We start from the raw sequence: 23,203 nt of genomic DNA on the forward strand, positions 1-23,203 counted from the left end.
GCAACAGTAATTAAATGAAAGGATAAAACGTCATGGCTGTCGCATTGAAATATAATAATGTGATTATTCACGCCTATCAAAATTAAAACATTTTACCACCCGATATGCACAAATGACTGATTTTGAAAGTGAAGGCCGTCCCATTTTTATTGCTTAGAAATGGCAGAAATACTTCTTATACTATCATAGTTTTTATTTCACAGCCTACTCTACAAATTTGTATTACTTTTATTAAAATATCCCATTCCAAAACAGTGCGTATTATGAAATATTCTCAAAATTCCAAGGAAGAATTGCGTGCTGAAAAATTATTATCTTAAACATTTTTTTTGCCCCCATAGTGCCAATGAACCTTATTAATGATTAGCTCCTCCACATCTTGCACTTCTTTCGGTGAGTCTATGAGCAGAAGAGCACTGGGATGTATTGCTATGCCTTCAGTGGGAATGGCCATTTGCCGTGCTGCAGCTTCACCTCCTTCCCACATACACCACAGAGACTCATTTTCTATTCATGCCATGCCTGTGTTCAGTTCCTCGCTGCCAGGAACGCGGCCGAATGACTCATCAGTTTCCCATCCGCACGCCGGCGCGCCAAGGCAACCTTCGCTGTCTGAGCGCGGTGATTAGCGGCAGGTTTGAAAGCTGCAATCGCAAACATGAACGGCGCCGATTCCCTAATGTTTGTTTTTCCCTTCGCTGATGATAAAAAAATAATAAAGATTTTTTCCCAAGTGTTTGAATACATTAGGCGGAATATCAAGTGTGCCGAAAATATTTTGCAAGTCCCGTTCGTTTCCTGTTTACAAGAAACACCGCCACCCCACCCCTCCCCCTTGTCAGCTTGACGTGATGCTATTATTTTGAAAGGAGCCAAAATTCAAGGCTTGTGAGGGCGATACGTGCATGTGGTTGCCGTGTGCATGATGCCACAGTGGGTAAGCTACTTTTATCTGAGGTACGAGTACACAGCAATTAGATCCTGCGGCGGATTACACTGTTCTTCTCCAATGCTCTGAATCTGTCACACCAATTGAAGAAAAGTGTTTGATTTGTTTTTTTTTTGTTTTTTTTACCTTTGCGAGTCATCTTCACAGAAGTTGGTCATACTCTTGACAGTGCTCTAATTGCACAAGTTACTCCCGTGTTGGTTTGGAAGAGCCTCCTAAATTAATTTTATTTGAACAGAAACGCTGTCGATTCAGTCTCGTCTTTACAGCATTATTGTTTTTGTTTCACTGGAGCTCGCTATTAATTAGGGATGCTCTCATTTCGCTCAAGAAACAAAAATGCCGTTGTGATTTTTAATGAAAAAAAACCAAAAAAAAACGGTAATTTGTTGTTGCTGGTACAGCTTTTCCTAATTACAGTGCATTCAATAAACACCAGCTTCCCTTTTTGAATTCCCCACAGTGACAGATCCCCACCGTGTATCGTGTCTGTGTTCAGATTGGACGATTTGCCCCCCCCCGCCTCCCAAAAAAAATCACACCGATTGTGCAGCAAAGACCACGAACACTGGGATAAATCGAACGTGCGACGCTATCAGGATGATTGCATGACTGCTCTGAAGAAGAGTGCAGCGAGAGTGTCAGCTGCAAGATCAGACTTGTAAGCGTGGGGTGGGGTTGGGGGGTGTGTGTGTGTGTGTGTGTGTGTGTGTGTGTGTGTGTGTGAAAAGGACAAATCAGCAAGAAATGTGCGCTTCTCGATGCATAATTCCTTAATAACAACAAGGGAGCTGACATAGTTGAGTGCAATGCTCTTTGTGTCTGTTCCTTATGATACTCGTGCACTCTCCCGCGCACACACACACACACTCGAGTCCATGTGGAGGTTTTTTTCTGTCACATTCAGCCTGGTAGGAAGCCACTGGTATAAAAGTGCATTAATAATCCCCCTCCGTTTGTCTTTATGGCAAACCCGTGTTAGATTTCTTCCTTCGGCTTGCGGACCCGCGGACCCCACCTCCCGCCCCGACACAGCCCCGCTCCGCAATTGATAAGGGCCGCGTCTGTTGATGGCGCTAAGCTGAGTGCCTAATTATTGAGATCATGACACTTCCTCACTGTGTCGAACATTAATCCATCATTGTAACTATGCATTAGCGTCGACGCAAGCAGGCGCCCAGAGCGAATTTAGAGAGCGAGCAGCGTGGAACTCGAGCTCTCCATCATGAAATGTGATGACTCGGGGAAGAGTGTCGGGGAGAGATGCCAGCGAGGACGCCGTTTGCCGCTCGGTGTCAGACGAAGTGTTGTGTAGAGTGTCCCCCCCACCCCCACCCCCACCCCCACCCCCCCCTTGTACAAACCTGAGAGGCCCCAATGTTAACTCCATTCACTGTCAAGCGCATTATGGTAAAATACTTTTTTATTAACGTGCCCCTGAGAGAGAATCCCTCTGAATTGATTCTCGGCTTGTTATTCAGCACTTTTCCTGAGACCATGCCCAGTTTCTGTTTCGAAGCATTTGCGGCCAGATGGCACGGCATTCCACTGCTCGATGGCAAGGACAAATAAAGAGGGGCTCTCAGCACATTCATCAGACGCCCCAAAAGTGCAAGTTTCATTTGGAGTTCGACAAAGTGCATGGTAGTCGCCTAGTACCTGATGATATCTGTGACACCTCATGCTTTTCTGGTAAATGCTCAAAACAGACCCCACTAGCACCCCCCCCCCCACACCTTTCATACTGCTGATACTTCATTTAAGTAGTAATTGTAGGTCGAATGCCAGATACCTAAGTGCTCTTTTCCCACTTTTTAGGGTACGATAGTGAATAGCTGCTCGGATAAAGGCAATCAAGAGGATTTTGTGCTAATTTGTAAAATGTTAAACAGAAAAATCTGGTAAATATTTGTATATGTTCAACTTTTGTTGTATGAAATCAGATTTTATTACTTTAATTGATCTCCATTACCCCCGCTATATAATTATGAAAATATTTCAATATTCACAATAACAAAATATATCAACAATGTTCATATTTCCAAAGATAATTCTGTGAAAAATCACTGCTGAGAATGATGATGCAATAGCAATGTTTTATAACATTAAAAAAAAACATTTTAATCAAAGCACAAACCCAGTCTTTCCCACAATGTTACAACTTGAATATTTGTTAATAATTAACAGTCAAGTAGGAACAAATAAAAAGCGCATTTAACTTTAGAATTGTAATTATTTGGAGCATTTGGTGGGCAAACTTTTGTGAAAACGACCGCTTTTTCCCTGACTTGAAATGTTGGATCAAGGTTGGCGGTTTGAAAGCTTAGCTTTTAATTGCTTTTAATTCTGTAGAGCCCTTGTGTCACATGCAGAGGAAAGCAATTATAACTACAATCTCAGAAAATACTGTTGCTTTTTATGGGATGAAAAGAAGAAAAAAAAGAAACATTTTTTTTTCTCATGAGTCATAACGCGTGAGGTTAAGGCTGAGGTCCTGTGGAGTCATTCAAGAAATAGTTTTTTTTTTGTTGCTGCATGTCATGAAGTACCTCTGTTGAGTGACGCCGAGCTGTTGATGTCGCCGGTCATGAAAGACGACTCGGACTGTTTTCTGACCGTGTCATTCCACATTCTCCGGATGCGGCTCTGCGGAGACAAACAGCATGCCAAGGAAAATTAGATTACTCACTCTGAGTGCTGTCAGTAACACAACATAAAAGTCTGCACATGGGAAAAGGGGGAACAAAACAAAAAACAAAAACAAAAAAAAAGTCATCCAGACAAAAGCAATTTTCATTAGTTTCAGTAGATTTCTCAAGCATAAACTCACCTCCCATAACCCCAATGGAAGGTTGAGTCAGGGAAGCTTGTTTTGCATTCAGATTTAGCCCTTAAACTCCAAAACCCAGTCTGGTGTAGGGGGTAAGTAACCTCCAATTAAAGACAGGCATGAACACGGGGAATAGGTCAGTCAATAATAAAGTCATCAGTCAAGCTCTCCGAGTCAGCGTCTGGGATTGCGAAAGCTCAATTCAGGAGGGTTCATCCTGGTTAATCACGATAAGAGTCCCACAGGCTGTTGCACAAGCTAAGGGTCTGAATATCCAACTTCAGAAATGAATACATCCTATCATGTGGTAAAAGGCTTGAAGGCAAACTTCGTATTTGTCAGACATGGCTAATTTTGGATCGCATATCGGTTTATGTTTGAATGTTATCTGACTTATAGGGATGAAAATACTCATACATTTAATTGATTATTAGTTTTTTTTTGGTTGGCCTTCTAATTACGCAGCTATCATCGGAGCTTTCTTCTCGTGTCTTGGCCCAACAGCCGGCAACAACGTCAAGGTTCCCCATCCGCAGCTCCCACCGAGGAGCTCTGACTGGATGCTGGTTACACGGTCCCCGGCCCTATAAATCCACCCAATCGATGAGGTCAGCCGCAATCTTTTAATTAAATAACGCTTGTTCACGTTGATGAATTAACGGCGCTCGGCCTCACACGTGCGCGCACAGTTCTCCTTGGCTGTGGAGGGGTATTAGTACTTTTTTCCGGCGTGATCGCTGTAATTCCATTAATTATGCTGTGTCCTTTCACTGCAGACTGAAGGCTTGACACCGCTGTAACAGCAAGTTATTGTCACCCAAATGCAAAATGTAATATGTCAACTGGTTAAAAAAAAAAAAAAAAAAGGCTAAAAATGACAGGATAGCTGTAGCGATAAATGAACCACTTTAAGACTATGTTTTCCCCTGTCTGTCTTCAATACCTCATTTTTTTTTTTTTGCATAATAAAGGTATTGCCACTGCAATCCCCATTAAGTAAAATTAGAGCACCTGTCAGAGTACCTCACCTAATCTATTCCTGAAATCCTCCACTGCCGGGTTGACATTTAGACCAGGGAACATGTTTTTAATTCGTCAAAAGCTTAAAGCACTGCTCACATCAGAAATGACATCGGCGTCAACCCCCGATAGCACACAGCTCACCCATTTTAACAGCGACGTGCACTGACACGGGCCATCTCACCGGCGTGGTGTACCACATGCTGTCCCCAGAAGATGAAAATGACACCGTCATTTCTTCTACTTTTTTTTTTTTTTCCCCACCAATAGAAACTCGAACCACTCATTGCCGATGGGTTAGAATGTACTTTGCTGATTACACATTCATTCAGAAGCCCCGGAGTTAGCAATAAACAACCACATCTTTCTGAGTGTTTCCATTCCTGTCTCACTCATAGAAAGCGACTGAGCATGAGGTTGGAGCCATCTTGTCAAAGCACTGTGTATAATTAAATGCTTTGATCTGTATGCAGAATCCAGCTTGTATCGTGGGCTGCCACTGCATGCTCGACTCCAAAGTCTATTTATAATTGAACAGTGGAAGGAATTACACTGTTTGGAATATGGATATGATGTTCAATTATGGTGTATCATGGCAATTCATCCTATATTTCATGTCAACGTGGGAGGAATCCATTAACAATTTACTTTACAAGGCGACTTACCACTTGCGCACAATTGACATGTCTTGGCGGGGACAGTCGCATCTGAATTTGGGAACAAATTTCTCAAGGCGACACTCGAGACGACGTCACCGCATCGCTGTGCCATGAATTGCCGGCTGACACTGTGCACTTTAAAAATATTTTGTTTAACAAGCACTACATTTTACCGTTATCACCTCCAGACAAGGACATAAGTTGCACTTCCTCGAAATCTATCACGCAACACAGTCATTGATAAAAATCTATTTTTTTTTCTCCCCCTTCCTCATTTGTTCTCGGCGGAAATGTCATTTTGTGTATTTTTCAAGATCAAGTCCAGATGGAAACTCAGGGAAACAGTCAATCATTTCCACGATTCAGATGTAATCCCACACCGAGAGGCATGGCTTTAGAAGAAATTATTAAATAGAGTATGCAAAGATAAACAGGCAGTGAAAAAATAAGGATGGGAGCATGATAAATGTCCTTCAACCTGTGACCCTGTGGAATATCGTCCTGGAGCGCGGGAGGCGGTGCCCTTCACCGAGCCGATGGAGCTGTCCACACTCTTGCCGCTGCAGCAGTGAGTCCGCAGACACTTGCCGTACTCTTTACGCACCTGGATGAAATAAAGCACAAAGACATACGGCACCTCGATGAGTTTTTCTATTCTGGGAAATGCCTATTTAATGATAGCTGATGCAAATAGGAGTTTTTTAAGCAGAGCCTTGTATCGCGGTGAAAAACCAAAACACAATAATGCATTCCTTTTTAAATCACTGACCTGCACAGATGACTGGATGAATTAAAAATCAAATGTCTGTCAATGTAAGACACAGCTTTGAACCAGGAAGTTGTGACATTCAATATCAATTAACAGATCAACAGATTTTGAACTGCATGGTAAAATATCTTGTGATAGCTGTCTGTCTTGTGGAGTTTATCTAAGTGCTGATTATGGACTCTGCTGTTTTGTTTTTTTTTCCCCTGTCTTTGTTATAAATTCCATGCAGCTGTTATTTTTGCACGAAAACAAAAACAAAAGAAATCAAACGACGATCATGCATTGCTCAGAGATTTTGGGTGGATGTGAAAATGAGACGTCTTAAAAAGAAATAAAAAAAAAAAGATCTGTTTAACTGACTTCTTACATGCAAGCTGTGCTTATTCTACAAGGTATCAAGACTTTAGACAAGCATTTATATGATACTCCAATCCCTCCTGGCAATCGCAGTGGCTGAGCTTGAGGTCACATACCGTCCTCTAAGAATAGATCCGTACCTTCTTCTGCAGCACACAGTGGAAGATGAAGATGAACATCCCCTGCAGGGAGTTGAAGATGGTGAAGAGGTAGGCCATGACCACCGTGCTCTCATTAACATACATCAGGCCAAAGGCCCAAGTCAGCCCCAGCAGACAGAGCAGGGCGATGGCGCCAATCACCCACGATCTGAAATGGGAAGAAAGGCTTCTTTTAGACACGACTGAACACAAGTTGCTCAGTTCAAGGTTATTTTTTTTTGGGTGAAATGACTTAGGAAAGTCACGTGTATGGAAGTACTTGAGAAAATACACTGACATCGGCAACTTTAAATATGCGTTTGTCGAAATCTGCAAAAAGCAATCAGATCTTTTTCAGAAGAAGGAAGAAAAGGGACAAAATGGAAGAATGGTGAAATGATTTTTTTATTTATTTCTTTTCTTGGTGATTCTACATCTAATTTGGTTCCTGATTTCTATTGTTTCTAATAATGGTGCTGACTACTTGAAATGCCTCCGACGACCATACAAACACAAATTCATATAGTGATGTGCAGCTATATACTTCACTTGGGAGTCTATCAGAAACAGCATTTCCAGTCAGAGAAAACACTGAAGTCCATTACGTGGTGGATCTTCTGAGGGTTCTTTTTTTTTTTTTGACAAACAGTGTAAATTCCTACTCAAGCTAAAAGTATTACTTAAAGTGCTTGAGGACAAACCAATCTATTAAAAATGAGGAAGTGGTATTTTACTCGCAGCCGTTTCCTATTTCTATGACTCCCTGTGCGTCAGATAGGTGAGCTGGAGTCGAGGTTAATATCCAAAACACCCTAAATGTACGAGGATGCATGTACAAGCTTTGATCACGTATAATACACAAATTCGGCTCATGACATTGTGTACACTGTTTGAAATATTGTCACCCTGCTCTACGTTTGTGAACAATATAAGTGATGAGGAAACAAACTCTTGTGTGGGTAAATAACCCAAATGAGCAGGCCAGCATTTTCATGATGTACATCAAATTCTTTACAGGTACCGGTAATTTATATGACAAAACATTTTGCTCTAATAATAGTGCAGACTGTTCTTGAGTGATGTACTAGTAAATACTATTTGTGCATGGTTGTCATTTATATGCACATTGGTTTCAGATGAATAACTGAATTTAAACAAACATTGTTGTTTAACACATTTCTTTAGTTAAATTTCAGCCTGTTGTATTTATTGAAACAATTTAGCTGTCTATCACGAAGTGCATTTACCAGTCCGGGCTACTGAATCACCATATTTTGTTGTCTTTTGGCAATTGCCTTTGTAAAAATCTTGAGTTAACGTGTGCTTTACAGTTAAACCCCCGGATCATATTTAAACATGTTGAACGATTTTGTCCATATTCAGTTAAGGTTAGTGCCCCTATGTTCTTCTCTGAAGCGGATGCAGATCTCTACATTACAGGATTAATGTATCTGTACATTGCACTGTGATGATACAGGTGCCATTTAAAACTAATCTTGCTTGTCACATCTGTGGGCTATGTGTGTCTAAGACCCGAGCACTGTGTGCACACTAATACGGCCTTCAACATGACTGAGTGCCTCGCCATAAATCATGTTAATGATTCAGAGAGGCAGCCAGATGGATTTGGGTGCTGATTTGCTCATGTGAAGGAGTAAATGAAAGATGGCGTTATGGGGGGGGGAAAAGGAGCCCTTCCAATTTTGTCTTACTTGATCTCAGGTTCATAATCCTGATAGCTGAGAAATATGAGAGGGACAAAATCAAACAAAGAAAAACAGAAACAAATCAGATCAGAAATGACAGGGAGGTGTAAAAACACAACAACTGGCCAGAAATACCACGCACATGTTCAGACATGAGACGGGAAAGAATGCACCAAGAGGGCAAGGGGGTGACTTTGATAGGACAGACTGAAGCTCTATTCACATCCAGACATCAAGAGCAGACATTCATCCATTTCAGGAAAGGATTATTGAAGGATATACAGGTGCTCATCATAATTATCCCAGTACACAGAAGTATCTAGCTACTCTCCTAGATGCTGGCGGACCTTCGCATTTAAGCCGTTATAAATGGGCCAGGTGTGCGGGGAAAAAAAATAAATGATTTATGAATTCACCAGGGCAACCATTAAACATAATTTTCCCAGGGCTGTCTTAATGACCTGGCGGGAGAGGCACTTCATCAAAGCGATTGGCCCCAGATTGGACACAGGAACACGAGAGGTGGGCACCAAAAAAGGAGGGAATATTGTCCTCTAACTAGCGGCAGTTTGGTTGGAAGGATAGTGGGCAATCGGGATGCAAGAGGTCATAAGAAACACAGGTGGACGGACACAGGATATGAAGAGGCTGCAGCTCTCATCAGCACGTGGCTTATCTTCTCCTGGAGTTATCAGATAATAAAAAAAAAAAAAATCCGGGGTGATTTGGAGGGCTGCATGGTAGCAGCCTCCAGGCATGACTTCTGACATGACATCGCAGTCACTGAAAAGCACAACAGCTCACTTAGAAATGAAGCAGGTGCATTTGGTAAGGGGTTTTATCGTGTCAGGATTGTTGCCTGAAAGCTACTAATACAATGTCACTTACTGACGTTCTTGCATTCTCTGCATGATTAGCTTTAGAATTGTTTATGTTAAGCATATTTTGGCAAATTAAGTTCGGAATGCTTTGAGTGAATGCGTATTTAAAAAAAAAGAAGAATTTGAGCAATTTAGGTATTTAGACGCATCTGCGCTTGTCACGCAAATGAATGATCCATCTCCATTGCTGTGTGAAAGAGACAGACAATCCATCCATGAGTGCTGCAGCTGAGTAATTTCAGTCCCAGAAAGCTGAGAGAAGCTATATTGTGTTAATTGTTGAGCCAAAATGCCCCCCCCTGCCCAAAAAAAACAACAAAACTGAGCAATTCTGACTCTCCAGACTGTGGCATCAAATTACCTATTTCCTTCCAAAATGACTTAATTTGCTGGAGGTGCCATTCACAGCGTTGCCACAGATCATTTATGTATGAGATTGCGACGGGTCAATCCAATGCTGTTTTACATCTGCATGGAGATGCTTGGTGGGTTCTTTCTGCTGTGATCGTCCCAACGGGGTGTTAATTATTTAAGTGGAGGTATGCTCGAAATGCTAATCGCCCGAGGAGTGTTGGAGACATCAATCGTTGGGGAAATTTTTTTTTGATGACGACAGAGACGGTCTTGTCTTGTGCATTGCGGCGTCCGCGCGACTCATTCTGAAGCTTCTCATCGATGCGAACCGGCGATCGGATTGGATTCGCCACGTTACGGATGTGCCGTGCGCACAGGCAAGGCGGGTTCGTCAAAATCGCGGCCTTGCAGAAGTCATGTTGCAATGCATGAATCACAGGGCAGTGGCAGCCGCTGTCTCCATTACGGGGAGGGTGGGGGGGGTGGGGTTGAAGACGGAAAAAACACATCAAACACAATATCAATTCTAGTCTACACCCGCTACTGCGAGATGTTGCATCTTACCAGTGCCATTCTACAATAACACATCCATCATAATAACGGTAGCTAAAATGAAGAAGGGGGAAGAAAAGAAAAGAAAAAAAAAAAAAAAAGAGAGATGGGAGATGAAAAACAGAAAGATGTTAAAGATAAACACGGCATAAGATAAAAAGGCAGGATACGAGTGCTGATCAAAAAAAAGAGAAAGAAAGAAAAAACAAAACAAGCAGAGAGGGGAGAAAGAGATACACAGCAGAAGAGAGATGAAACATTCATCTTAAAACAAGGCAGAGTGATGAAATCGCAACAGAAAATGTGACATCAAAACCATGAAGAGGAACAAAAAAGCGAAAAAAAGAAAAGAAAAGAAAGACATACCTCATTAAACAATGCTAAATTGACTTAATTAACCACTGGTATCGTGATTATCACCTTGATAAATTATCTGTTGGAGACGCACATGCAAACATTTAAGGCGGTGATGGGTGAAAGGCTGACGCTTTGAGGTTGTTTTTTTGTGCCACTCGGTCACGACGTTGGGGTTACAGTGACTGCTCCAACAAGCTCGACACTCATATCTGACTGTAAGATCCGAGCACCGAAGGGAACGCAATCACCAGCCCACGTGCAAAACAAAACGTGTTGGAAAGTACTCTTCCATGATCCAACGGAGTCACCAAAGAAAATTCCAAATGGAGTCAATGTCATGTATGTTCTTGTGTTGTCACGTTGCGGGGTTTATCTGTAGAAACAACTTCGGATGAATGAGGGCTGACAAAAGCTGCGTACGGTCTTATTTCTTAAAATCCTTTTTTTTTTTGTGTGTGCGTGGCGTTTCCAATGGCCCTCTGAAACACTGCAGTGTGTGTTGAAGCCGGTGGTCAGGAGGTCAGTTGCTTGGTACATTCAGGGGGATGCAGTGTTATAAATCACAAGACACTGAAAACCCCCAGCAGTCAATATTTTTTTTTTTTTTTTTTTTTTTTGCAGAACAAACTACACAATGCATCTTGCTGTAACAAAGATCGGTGGCCAACATGTATTCACAGACATGAAAAATGTTGGGCCAATATACAGTCTTGCGAAGGGAATGACTCTTTGTGGGCCACAAAGTTGCATTCTGGAGAGATTTTGACTGAACGGTTCCTGGATTTGTTAATATTCACAGTATTGCTGCTTTGCTTGGAGATGTACCTGCAGTTCGTGGTCGGAGGCTTCATCAACGGAACTCTTTACAGCAATCTATTTTCGGGCCGAGGCGTCTGCATACACAGGGGGGCTGGAGACTCAATCAAGGGGGAGTCTGTGTGGGCAGCAGGTGGTGTGACTCGCAGTGGCTGCTCGAGATTGCCTGCACGTATTTACTTGCACATATACACACGTCCCCGTGTGAACATGCTGTGCTCATGCCTCTGTTTCAGAAGCCATTGTTTAAGCTTACAGCTTATTTAAGAGGATCTGCTGGTGGTCAGGACACAGACTGCGCGCACAGCTGTTTGTTTTCAAAGGAGAGGAAGGACGCAGGCAGCGGGGACCGCGTGCTAAAACACCACAACGACAACATGACCGCAGCAGGAGTTGTCAAGTCTGGGTGAACACGTCAATATCAACAATGCCGCTCAGTATCGAAACCTCATTTTAACTTTGCCTACTGTCCCGTGTTTTTGCATTGCACGGGGAGAACATGCAATCTCCACATGGAAAAGCAACACGGAGACAGTCGTTACAACAACAATATGATAGGAAAGTGCAACTCACACCAAGACTGTAAGGACTGAATGCAAACACGTGCAGCTCCGTCCAGTTCAAATCAGGTTTGCAGTGAGTCTCCGTGATACTGCTGTCGCAGTGCAAGTGATGCATTGCATTAATGTAGGGACTTGTATGGGCATAAATAAGAGTTGAATTCTTGGAATTTGTCACGCTCATGCAGAACAAGCTGCAACCTTAGCTGACACTATTTTACATTTTTAATAATAATTAATTATCATTTTTTTAGGGCAATTGTTGGGTTATTTTTGGGAATAAAGAGCGCCAATGACTTAGATGGGGTGGGATTTGAATTTTGCTCCCCCTAACATCTAGGCCACCACTGTCCCAGAGTGTATTTTGCAAAACGTATTTTTCTTAACACTTATCTTAGCCTCTTGCTGCAATATGTTTAAACCCTTAAAAGGGCACTCTCGAAAGATACTTAAAAGAGGACGATTTCAATCATTGATACTCCTTTAAAGGTTTTTATTAAAGGGTACATTACTAAATAAAGAAAAAAAACTAAAATATATTCCCATTATGTGCCTTTGAAGAGCTGCATAGTAACGTAGTTGTCAGCAACCCTGCCTCACGGTTGTTCTATGTGGAGTTTGCATGTTTTCCCTGTGCGTACATGAGTGTCCTTGAATTAGTTTGATGTCCCCCAACAGTGCACATTGGGAGACTTGGTGACCTTTATTTGGAGTGCATGCGCGTATCCACCCTTTAAGTTAGCAGGGATCAGCTCCAGCGAAGCTTAGAAGAGTTTTAATTCTTTTTAAAAATGACAAAAATGTGTAAATACGTCATGATTTACAGCAGAAATTGTAAAAGAGATTATTAATCTCAATGTGGTTCTCCTGACTAAATAAAGGCTCAAGGGTGCAATTGAATAATGTGTAAATCCCTTAACTGTAATGTGAATGCTCCTTTTTGCTCTTTCTGAACATCCATAGTGTCAACAGAAGCAGCTAATAAAGAGAGAAAGGGTTGGCTCGGCAGCATCCTGGAAAATAAATTGAAAAAAATAAAATAAAATAAGCACACTGGCACACTGTGGCCTGACATGGCACAACCACGGTCCGCTATATTGGGTCTGCTGAAGATTGTTTTTTTTATGCATGTATCACTTGGCAGAGAGGAATGGGGCAGACAGGGGCCACTGTGCTGGGACACCACCGGTGATGTGATGCCACAAAAGATCGAGGAGGAAGAGGAGGAGGAGGATAAAAAAAAAATGAAAAAAAAAAGCCATAACACTGGCCATAAAGCAGACTAATGTGTCCAGAGTGGCTTAAAAAAAGTGAGGGAGACAGCGAGAAAACAGAGCGCACACCCTTATCCATCATAGCAAACAGGCAGCAAAACAACTTTACACCATCTGCAGGAAGAGGCTGCCCTGACTCCTGGTACCTGGAGTCTCTGTCAAAGACAATGACCCAAAATGCTGTGTCATTTGACAAGGTAAAGGAAGCTTTAAAAAAAAAAAAAAAACACCTACTTTTCAAACTCTTTTTTGAGTATGAAACTTTTACAAGTGCAGTTGCACCAGTATATGAGATGAAGTGATTCACAGTGGAGAGACTCTGAGTCTCGCAGAGGAGCAGAACACACGTCCAGTAAGAGTTGGAGTTGGTCCCCCGAGTAAAAATGATCGCATGACCTGCAATGTGAAAAGATGTCCCTCATACTGATAATACTCAACCTTCGGTCGATGTGTTCTCAGGTTCTCCGGTTACGTCTTTAGGCTTAGGTACGTTAAACGCACTGTGGCGACTTAAGAAGATATGTTCAGAGCAACAATCCCAGGAGTTGCACTGGATTGGCAAGCGACCTGCATTACGTAACTGATCACAGTCATATTCAGAGCATTTGCCTGATCCGTGAGCTCCGATCCTCTCACAGAAGATTTGGCATGCTTCGAGCCATAACCCCTTGATCACATGCAGACAAATTTGATGTTGACAAGCCCCGATCAGTAGGTTGACCGCAAAATGACCTATAAATGACATCAAATCCAAACGTTTCCATTGGTTCCAGGCTGAGCTATAATCTTATGTAATGTTTTGTTCTCTTTAGGCAAAATGTTGGCCTATAGCTTCTTTAAACACACGTGATTTCTTCAACTAACGCTCAGAGAACAGCTGCGAGAATGCTATTTCGATATCAACGAGATCGGTGCTGCAGCACTGATTGCTCAGCCCGAGGTTCACTATGGTGTTATATCCAGTAATATCTTTAAAAAAAAAAAAAGAAAAAGCAATCCACAAAGTTATCAGTTTGTTGTTCCTTTGTTTGATTTAAAAAAAAAAAAAAGTCTGATAAGTAATTTTTACATTTTACACGAGATTGGCTTCCAAGCCTTGTGTTTGATGCCCCTGCACAACATTTACATTTACAATACCAGAAAGCAGAGCAATAGAAGGTTTCACCTGCGTCTAAGTCATTGCCTTGACCTTATGACATGATCGTATCAGTGCTGCTAAAAATGCACAGTAGTACTGAAAATTTGATAGACATTAAAAGTTAACATTTTCTTGGAAAAAAAAATGCCAAAAGTCGTCACTCACTGGACATTTTTGACAATCTAAAGCATTGAAACCAAGCGAACCCAGTTGATCTAATCATTAGAGGGTTAAACTATCTATAAGAACATAAATCCAGCATCAGATTTCACAAATGACCCATTAAAATGGAGTCTTTTCAGAAAGTAATTTTCTACATTCCATATCTTGACAGTTATGATTCACTTTCTCTGCTCTTTAAAGGGTACAAATTGCAGTTTCCCCAAGACCTTGCCTGCGGTGGACATTTGATTTTATAGTTTGGTACAGCTAAAACTTGACTTCAGCCGCCTTCGCGACACCAAACAGTAACTTCCCCGCGGAGCAAATTGAAGTATTTAAAGATTCTGTTCCAAAGTGTAAACATCAAAGAAAGTTTGCATCCCAGTTAAAGTCAGTTACTGTCCCTCAAGCATTCACATTATCAGAAGGAAGTCAGGCAAAGGATAGATAAACAGTCTGAAACACACACACGTGCGCGCGCGCGCACACAAAATGAATATTCATGGGCGGCATGTTGACACGGAGATAACACCGGGTCAGGTCTGTCAGATTGTCTCCTGGCCTTTTCCCGTGCAGACAACAGCGTTTCTCCAGATAATGATGGAGACGCAACCGAATACCTGTTTGATTTTAACCCGGGCTGACACAACCTTTCAGCATAATGGGGAGACGCTTACCTCGCAGGCTCACACTCCCAGCCCCTCGGGTTGGGCGTTCACAACCTTAAGTGCTTTTAATGAGGTTTCAAAAATATCAAAAGAGCGACGAGACAGGGTGAAGCAGCCCGCCTGGAAGCGGGGGGGGGGGGGGGCTTGAACACAGTGCCATCGGAAAAGTTGCTCTTTCACCGCGGGGATCATTAAAGGGAAGGAAACAGGCGGAGGGGTCGCCTCGCGCTGGGATGCGGTTCAGATGTCTAAGTGTGTTCGGCGGAAGCGAGCCTGTCACAAGTGAGCTCGTACTCAGGCATTCCTTGCCGCTGCTACAAAAAAAAAAAAAACGCGACGAGCGGAGCTATTTCTGAGCGACTTTTAATGGATATCGGGGTGACCTGAGTGCTCTTACTTGATGTTGTCCAGGCAACCAGAATCTGGTTTCAAGATGGCTGTGTGATGGAACATCTTGTAGAGAGCGATGCCCAGGAAGATCACATTGAGCTGCGGGTGAGAGACAGACAGAGATTCACACAGGGGTAGGCAGAGGGTGAGAGAGAGGGGAGGGGGGAGGGAGGGAGGAGGAGGAGGAGGATGAAGCCTGTGTGTTTTTCTTCCTCAGTTCCATTCATTTTAAATCAAGGCACTTTGTAGCACAAAGCTGGAAGACTTGCAGCGAGACTCGGTTTCCCACTTTGCCAAACAGAGCGCAAAATCCTATGAAACCTCTGTGGTGGTACAACGGCCTAAACAGGGACCGGTGAGACAAGACAGCTGCATACTTGTATGAGGGAGACTTTCCATCTGACTTACTCACACTTGTCTCATCATATTCACACTTAGAGGCAACCACAGGGAATAACTGCCACTGCAGCTGCTTCCTTTTTTGGAAAAGGAAAAAAAAGAAAAAAAAAAAAGAAGAAGGAAACAGGGTTGGCATTTGTTGAAATTCCAGTAGAACACTAAGAAAAACCTTTTATCTCATGTCGTGTGCTTTGTAGTTTGGCGAAAAGGAACGCGTGGCAAGTTGAGCCGATTAAAAATGTCAAACTCGTATTTAAAGCAACTATCTGCTTGGGTTGATGCCGGATGTCATAAAATCTCAAACCAAATTGTGGACAAAAAAATCCCGCACGCTCAATTTTCTACCACTTTAATAACATTCTTGATGGAGGCTGAATTTTAGAAACGCCTCCCGATACATCGTGGTGCAGCAGTAAATGTATTGTAAAGGATCATCTAATGCAGGGGCAACTTCATCTATAGCCGCTTGCATTATGGAAGTTATTGTGGGAAAAAAAAAAAAAGGAGCTTAATCCACACAGAATGATTGCATGAGCGGGTAAGTTACATTTGAAGTAAACATATGATGACTCAGCATTGGTGATGGTTAGTCAATGAGGACTCCTGCTAGTGTTTCAACACAATAGCACAGAAATGCACATAGATTTTCCCCTTCTTGTTGACGTCAGTCTTGCAATCCAATTCGGTGTGATGTGATGACACGTTCATCTAGTCACTCAATTGAAATAATGCAATTGATGCTGAGAAACTGAAGAAAGCGGCGTATTAACTGTTTTTTTTCCTCCACTCTTTCTTGACTTTTAATGTCACTGACCCGTCTAACACGCAGCTTTAAAAGCTGAGCTACACTGTCATATAAACACATACATTGAGCTCTCTTCCTGCCGCGGTTGTTGCCTTTGCACAGGTTGTTGTGGAAAAACACACAGGTGAATAGAACTGTGACGCAAACTCCAAAAAGTTCTCAGGGAGCTGAACTTTTGCTTGTTTGCCAAACACCTATTAATTAGCCAGAAAAGAAGAATATGCAGTCATATGAAATAAATTGAACTTGGATTAAATCGAGACCCTGTAGTGTGTCTCATTAATTTCTTTTTCTTTGTGTAACCACCAAAAAAAGAAAAGAAAATGAGTCATTTCTCCTGATGGCATGGGGGGCCCTGTTCTGAATGTCTCCTCAAAAATTACAGCAATTAGCATAATTTCACATACTTTCCTGCTTTTTTGCAGGTGACATTCAGCTAAAATAAAGCAATGGCATAAATACAAATAAATCAGCCTCCAACAAGCTTAAAAGGCACCTTTGACCAAAACCTTTGTCAAATTCATCGGGGCAGAAATATATCTGAGCGTTCCCGTTCGTTGGTCTAACAGAAAGCGCGTGACTCACGATGAATACAGAGAGCATTACGAGTGATCACTCTAAACTGGAGCATGAAAGTGCATTATGAACGTTTGGATTTGGCATCCATGATTGGAGCTGCAGAGTGAAAAATGTTTAAAACAGTTTTTTTTTGGGGGGGGGGGTGATAACACATTCAGGGTTTTTTTCTGCTGGTTGTTTTGTGGCAAATAATCATATTTGACAAGCATATTGTCAGAGATATTTCCAAGCGTATGTGCTGACACCCAAAATGTATTGATGGTGGCTGACTGGTGTCGTGGAAAATTCAAAAAGGGTGACAAAGCAGTATTTACTGCTTGGCACTGGCATAAATACTTTCGTGAACACCAGTGTTATGTCAGATTTAAAGCAGCTGGATCAATAACTGAGGCATTTTGTTCTGAAATTAGGGCTGTCCTAGTTTGGAATGGAACAACACGTGTGTGTGTGTGTGTGTGTGTGTGTGTGTGTGTGTGTGTGTGTGTGTGTGTGTGTGTGTGTGTGTGTGTGTGTGTGTGTGTGTGTGTGTCCCACTCCTTGCATACTAATACTATGTGCACCCAGAGCCGACTGCGAGGAGGAGGATGGAATAAGGTAGTGGAGTACGAGTTGGAACGGGAACAAAATCAATCATAATCGCAGTGCGGATTACTCCAACACTGCATACTGAGCAGAGTTCACTCTCTCTTCCCCCCTTTCTCTCTCTCTTTCTCGCACCCCCCCCCACCCCCCCACCACCACCACCTCTCAAAATTGTCTCAGCCGGTAACTGCAGCGGGGTGACAAACCGCAATATATTTTCCACACCCCTCATTCATTTTGCTGGACGGCTCCGTGCCCGGCGGTGGCATATATGCTCAACAGGGCAGAGAGAAAGGGGAGAGAGGAACTGGGGGGGGGGGGGGATCTCTGTAGACCGTTTAAGCGACGACCCGCAGGCTAAGTAGGGTTAATGAGCAGGAGGGGGAGGGGGCGCAGGGAGGGTGGGGGGGGGCATGCTTACCATAATTATCAAGGTTGCTGGTCCTATGAAACTCCAAATGAAGTAGGTGTCCAGGCGAAGCCAGCAACTGCAATGAAAGTGACAGAGCGAGAAGAGAAGGGGCGAAGGGGGGGGGGGTGAAGTCAGAGAGAGGGGATGGAGTGTGTGAGTAGAGAAAGTGAGGGGAGAAAGAGGGGGAGAAAGATTTGAGGTTATAGCTTTATACTCCTGCTCAGAGGATATACATCAAGTGGGAGGCTTGAGTGACACGGAGGAACTGGCACTTCGAAACATGGATTGCTGTGAGTGGCTTAAAGAATTATGGCCATCAGTAAAAAAAAAAAAACAAATCTGGGGGAAGAAGAGGGGATTTCAGTGTCAACGACAGCCATAATGACAGGTTTTCATAGCCAGAACAAGGTGTAGGATTCAACGTCGAGCCGAAGCAGCAGAGGATTTCACACAGTGGCGAGAATGTCGCTCTTTTCCACTCCAATTTGTTGGATTATTGGCAAATTAGCATCACAGATGATCATTTATGGATGATTCAATTAGCTTTCAAGTGAATTCATACTGTAACACTGCGGAGGAATTGGATTGACCCCGACCCTGGCAGCTACTGCGACCCGCACCCTTTAAGCCCCCCCCCCCCCCCCCCCCCCCACAAAGTGTCTTACATGTCGGATGTTAACTGCAACCACTCCGTCTGGCCGCCGTAATTATGTCGAGACAGAAATAATGTGCTCCCTCGACCTCGTGCTTCCTATCCAAAACAATACGGAGCCCGCTTTTCTCCGGAGCGAGTAACTAAATACATACCCGAACCAGCGGAGGCCGGGAGGAAGGTGACGGTGCTCTTTTGAAATGGCAAAAGAAAAGAAACATGATTCATGACCCACGGCTGAATTATTAATCGTTTAATCTCCGCCGCCGCAGCAGATAGACGCCTCCATTTTTGGCCACTGGAAAATTACAGTTCACACGGCGGTGTTGTCATCCGGGCTGACGGTGAGGGCGAAAGTGGTCGAGCTCTAGCGTTAATGCTGGAGCGTTTCCAGGGAAATTTGAGGGTTTGGAAAACTTTACAGCAAGTCAGTGTTGGGCTCCAGAAAGCAGCTGCGAGAGATAAAACAAATTGTTATTTTGTAAAAATTGTCGGTCGAAACTAGAAATGCACGCAATTGCAGGCTGAATGATGAAACATTTACCCATGACCAGATGGTACCAAAACAATTAGTCGGCTAATGTTTTATTTATGTGTAAGGCCGCAGTTATAAAAGAGCTGTGGGAAGTTGTTGAGACATCCTATATCATAACCATAACTTTTATATTGATGATGCTAAAAAGTTAACACGCAGGCTGCTTGAGAACGTCACCGGGGCGTCGTGGAACCACATTCAAACGCAATCGTTTTGATATTTAGTTCAGATAAAACGAGGGCTGCTGCTGCTGCCACACTGACATCATTTACCCAAGGAATGCAAAAAAAAATAAAAAATATTAATGTCACTGTTTTCTCTCAGCCTCATTCCCTTGACATCATCTGGACAGAAGTGTCTTTTCCTGTCTGACTCTTTATGTTATTAGTTATACGCTGCCTACTCTCACCTTTTTTTTTTTTTTTTTTCTGAACTTGAGGCTCTGAAGTGTGAAATGTCATGTCCAGAACTAACTTTTCTTCTTATGCCTGTCACTTTGGAAAAACACCCACATTTCTCGGTTGTTGTGGCGTTTGTATCCACTTTTGGCTTTGTTGGGGAAAAAAAATAAATAAATAAAAAAAAAGTTTGGTTACCCAATGAACTACATCAAATGTGAAGAAACGACGCAAAAAATTTGGATGGTTTTCAGAAAGTTTCACCTTTTTTTTTTTTTTGAGACTAGTCAAAATCAAAATGTCTGTTTAGTGGACAGAGAAATGAGTCATGAAAATGTATTTATTCATTATTAAATTCAAGGTGTATACAGTGAGATGGCAAACAATGTTAGGTACAATAGAAAAAATACTATTACGGTCCTATTATCTGCAATGAAAGGCAGTAAGGCCTACAGATCATTTGTAGAAAAAGCTTGGCTGCCATGAAGTTTCACCTTTTTTTTCCTTCACACAGCAACTTTGCAAAAACACGGACGATACTTTGAAAGGAGAGAAAAATAACAAGTGACATGACGGAAACTGACTGTTCCTTTGGTATTACCGGGACTTGATAATGTCTCCCCCTGTCTCGTATCGGCGGATGAGAAGGAGGCACAACAGAAAAAACACATATGGGCGCGTAAAGCGGCGAACGAACGCAAACAAGAGCAGGGCAACATGCGCAGAGCTCTGGCAGCTCATCAAAGCACACGCTCTGAACGTCGCCGTGATAAATTATGCTGAAGGTTCCATTGTTCGTTTTTGCTTCTTCTTCTTCAGATCGCAGAAAGATTTAAAGACTCGGCAGGAGCTGCAGGCTGTCATTTTTCTCTCTCCGTCTCCTGCCTCCTCTTCCTCACTTGTGCCGGGCTTGGGTTTGCCTTTAGAGCACAACTATTTTTTCTGTTTTTTTTTGCATCTTACCTCCTGGTGTGCAACTTTTTTATTTATTTTTTTCTTCACAAATCCCACATAGAAACATGCGGCCCAGTCAACGCACCAGCCAGGCTCGTGCCGACAGCTTTGTGCTTGGTGCTTTGCCCATTTGTGCCAGTGAGTTCACGCATGTTTTCCTCAGTGCCAAAGCAACACTCAAAGCGATATGATTGGTATCATAGTGAGTCTGTGAGTCGGTGAGTCAGCTAAGCAATGGGAGATACTCAAGCAACAGAGACGAACGGCAGCTTTTTGACTTGATTTGGGCAGGATCGACCACTTTTTGGGGTTTTCAAAACCTCTTCATTTGGTGTGCCAACGCTTATAACAGTAGTTTGGTTTTGTTTTGGTCCCATAGTTCATTTATTCAAGTATAGCTCATCTTAAAACCATTCTTCCATCCATATATCAAAATGACGGTTCTACGGTTCCATGCAGATTTATATATTATTCTGTTTCACTCGAAAAAACTTTAAAAAAACATTTTTTAGCATCTATATAATCAAGTTTCACAGTCATGCCCCCACAGTGTACTTTAAGTCTAAGCCTCGAGCCTAATTTTAGGTTTTCAGTTCTGCTAATTCCATTTTAAGCATAAGAAAATAAATAAATACTACAGTGAGTATTCACAGTCGTAAACATCCTTAACTAAGTGTTTTACGAGAGCAGAAAAGCATTACTCAGATTGACTGACAAACTTACACAGTTCGGTAAAAATTAACCAGTAAAAAAAAAGGATAGAAATACTGTAAAACGGTCATACTTTTAAATACGGAAATGTGTAGACCTACAGTCAGCTAAATACAAACGTATACACCCTAACAAAACATCCGTTAAAATATGTGTTACTAACACACTTCTTTTCATGTCCTTGTTCTTACCAAGAAAACAACTTGAAAGCATCTTACTCAAGGTTAAATATTAAGCTATAAGATATTATATAAAGTAGGTCCAGTTGCTACTATAACACTAAGATAGTACATCACTTTCAGTAATTTATAATATATAGAGCAACCATGCTGTAATAGCTGACGCAGGCTGTGTTTGTCAAAAAAAAAACTTTTCAACTATTGGTAATGCCAGCTTGAAAACTTTCTTCAATCACCCACATATCTGAATGCAAGACACTCTCAAAAGAAACTGCACAACATCCCTGCATCTACCAATTAGTATTGAGTATTGAGACGGTTTAGCGGAAATGTTCTGCATTCAACATGTTTGTTACGGCTCAAGGCTAAACGGCACAGCTTGTTGGGTGGTGTTGAATGTCGTCGTCGTGTACAAAAAAGAAACTCACAATGAACCTTACGGTGTATCCACCATTTTTCTGTATGCTCGGGGAAACTCAAACAGCTTACACACTACTGTATCAACAACCAGATTACTGGAACAAAGGGGGGTAATTCTTCCTCCTGAGTTAAAAAAGTGCTTGATGTATTGCTTTCATTAAACTGGAGAAATTACACCAGATCACACCCTGGTTTTGCTGAGCAGCAAAATGACCTCGGCGGAGCACAGGAGGGTTAACACTTTACTCAAGGGTACGTTTGGAGTAATCACTGGGGAGGAACTGAATGGAAATCCGACTCAGATATTCAATCTCGGGGCTTGAACGGGACACTGGGATATCTCGCCGACCTTAGGGGCTGCTGCGGCCGTTTTTATGTGCTCACTTATTATGAGTCAGTAAACACCGCCTCGCTCATCTGCTGCACCTGGGTCACTCCAACTTGCGGGAAATTTCAGCTCAAAGTGACACCGCCCATGATAATGCTGCGACAGTACCAAAAATCAATTTGCGGCAGGACTACGTGCCTCACCCTCCCCCCCCCCCCCCCCCACCCACCATTCTCCTATTCGCCACGTGTCACGCCTTGTCCCTTCCCTCATCCTTCAGTGGCTGCGTATAATTGTTCCACCGGTGGCGGGCTTTAATTATTCACATGATGCCAAGGCTCAGGCGGTGGCAGCTATCACCTCATCCATCACCAAGAACTATTGCTCCGCCAATCTACAAGCGCGCCGTCGACCAGTTGCTTATGTGTGGCAGCTAATGTGTGTGAGACATATATGATAAACATCTCCGAAAGCAAACTGCTGATGCTGGTCTTCATTATTTTCAGATGGGTTTGAGATTAACTGAGAGGGATGGCGAGAGATCCTCTGCCTGGCGTCACACTGCTTCACAGACGCTGCTGTATTTCGCAGAGATGAGCAGGGAAATGATCTCGTATGTAGTGACTGTAAAATCCGACAAAGACATCCTCTGTCATCCCCCATCTTT

The 23,203-nt window shown here is 42.7% G+C and overlaps 1 protein-coding gene across 2 annotated transcripts in view; it reads right to left on the reverse strand.

Annotated features, from left to right (window-relative positions):
* The window catches only part of LOC308124001 (adhesion G protein-coupled receptor L3), a 236,365-nt gene that overhangs the window by 5,215 nt on the left and 207,947 nt on the right, over positions 1-23,203 (reverse strand). Inside the window, exons 17-23 of one of the 2 annotated variants that reach the window (XM_080486756.1) lie at positions 18,369-18,435; positions 15,590-15,681; positions 10,230-10,271; positions 8,437-8,463; positions 6,725-6,893; positions 5,937-6,062; positions 3,499-3,595 (exon numbers count right to left, since the gene is read on the reverse strand). In XM_080486756.1, coding sequence (XP_080342882.1) covers positions 3,499-3,595; positions 5,937-6,062; positions 6,725-6,893; positions 8,437-8,463; positions 10,230-10,271; positions 15,590-15,681; positions 18,369-18,435 — 620 coding nt within the window. The remainder of the gene's footprint in view (positions 1-3,498; positions 3,596-5,936; positions 6,063-6,724; positions 6,894-8,436; positions 8,464-10,229; positions 10,272-15,589; positions 15,682-18,368; positions 18,436-23,203) is intronic. The other variant, XM_080486757.1, reaches the window with a different exon arrangement.

Source organism: Lipophrys pholis (assembly GCF_963383615.2).
Source record: "Lipophrys pholis genome assembly, chromosome: 18".
NCBI lineage: Eukaryota > Metazoa > Chordata > Actinopteri > Blenniiformes > Blenniidae > Lipophrys > Lipophrys pholis.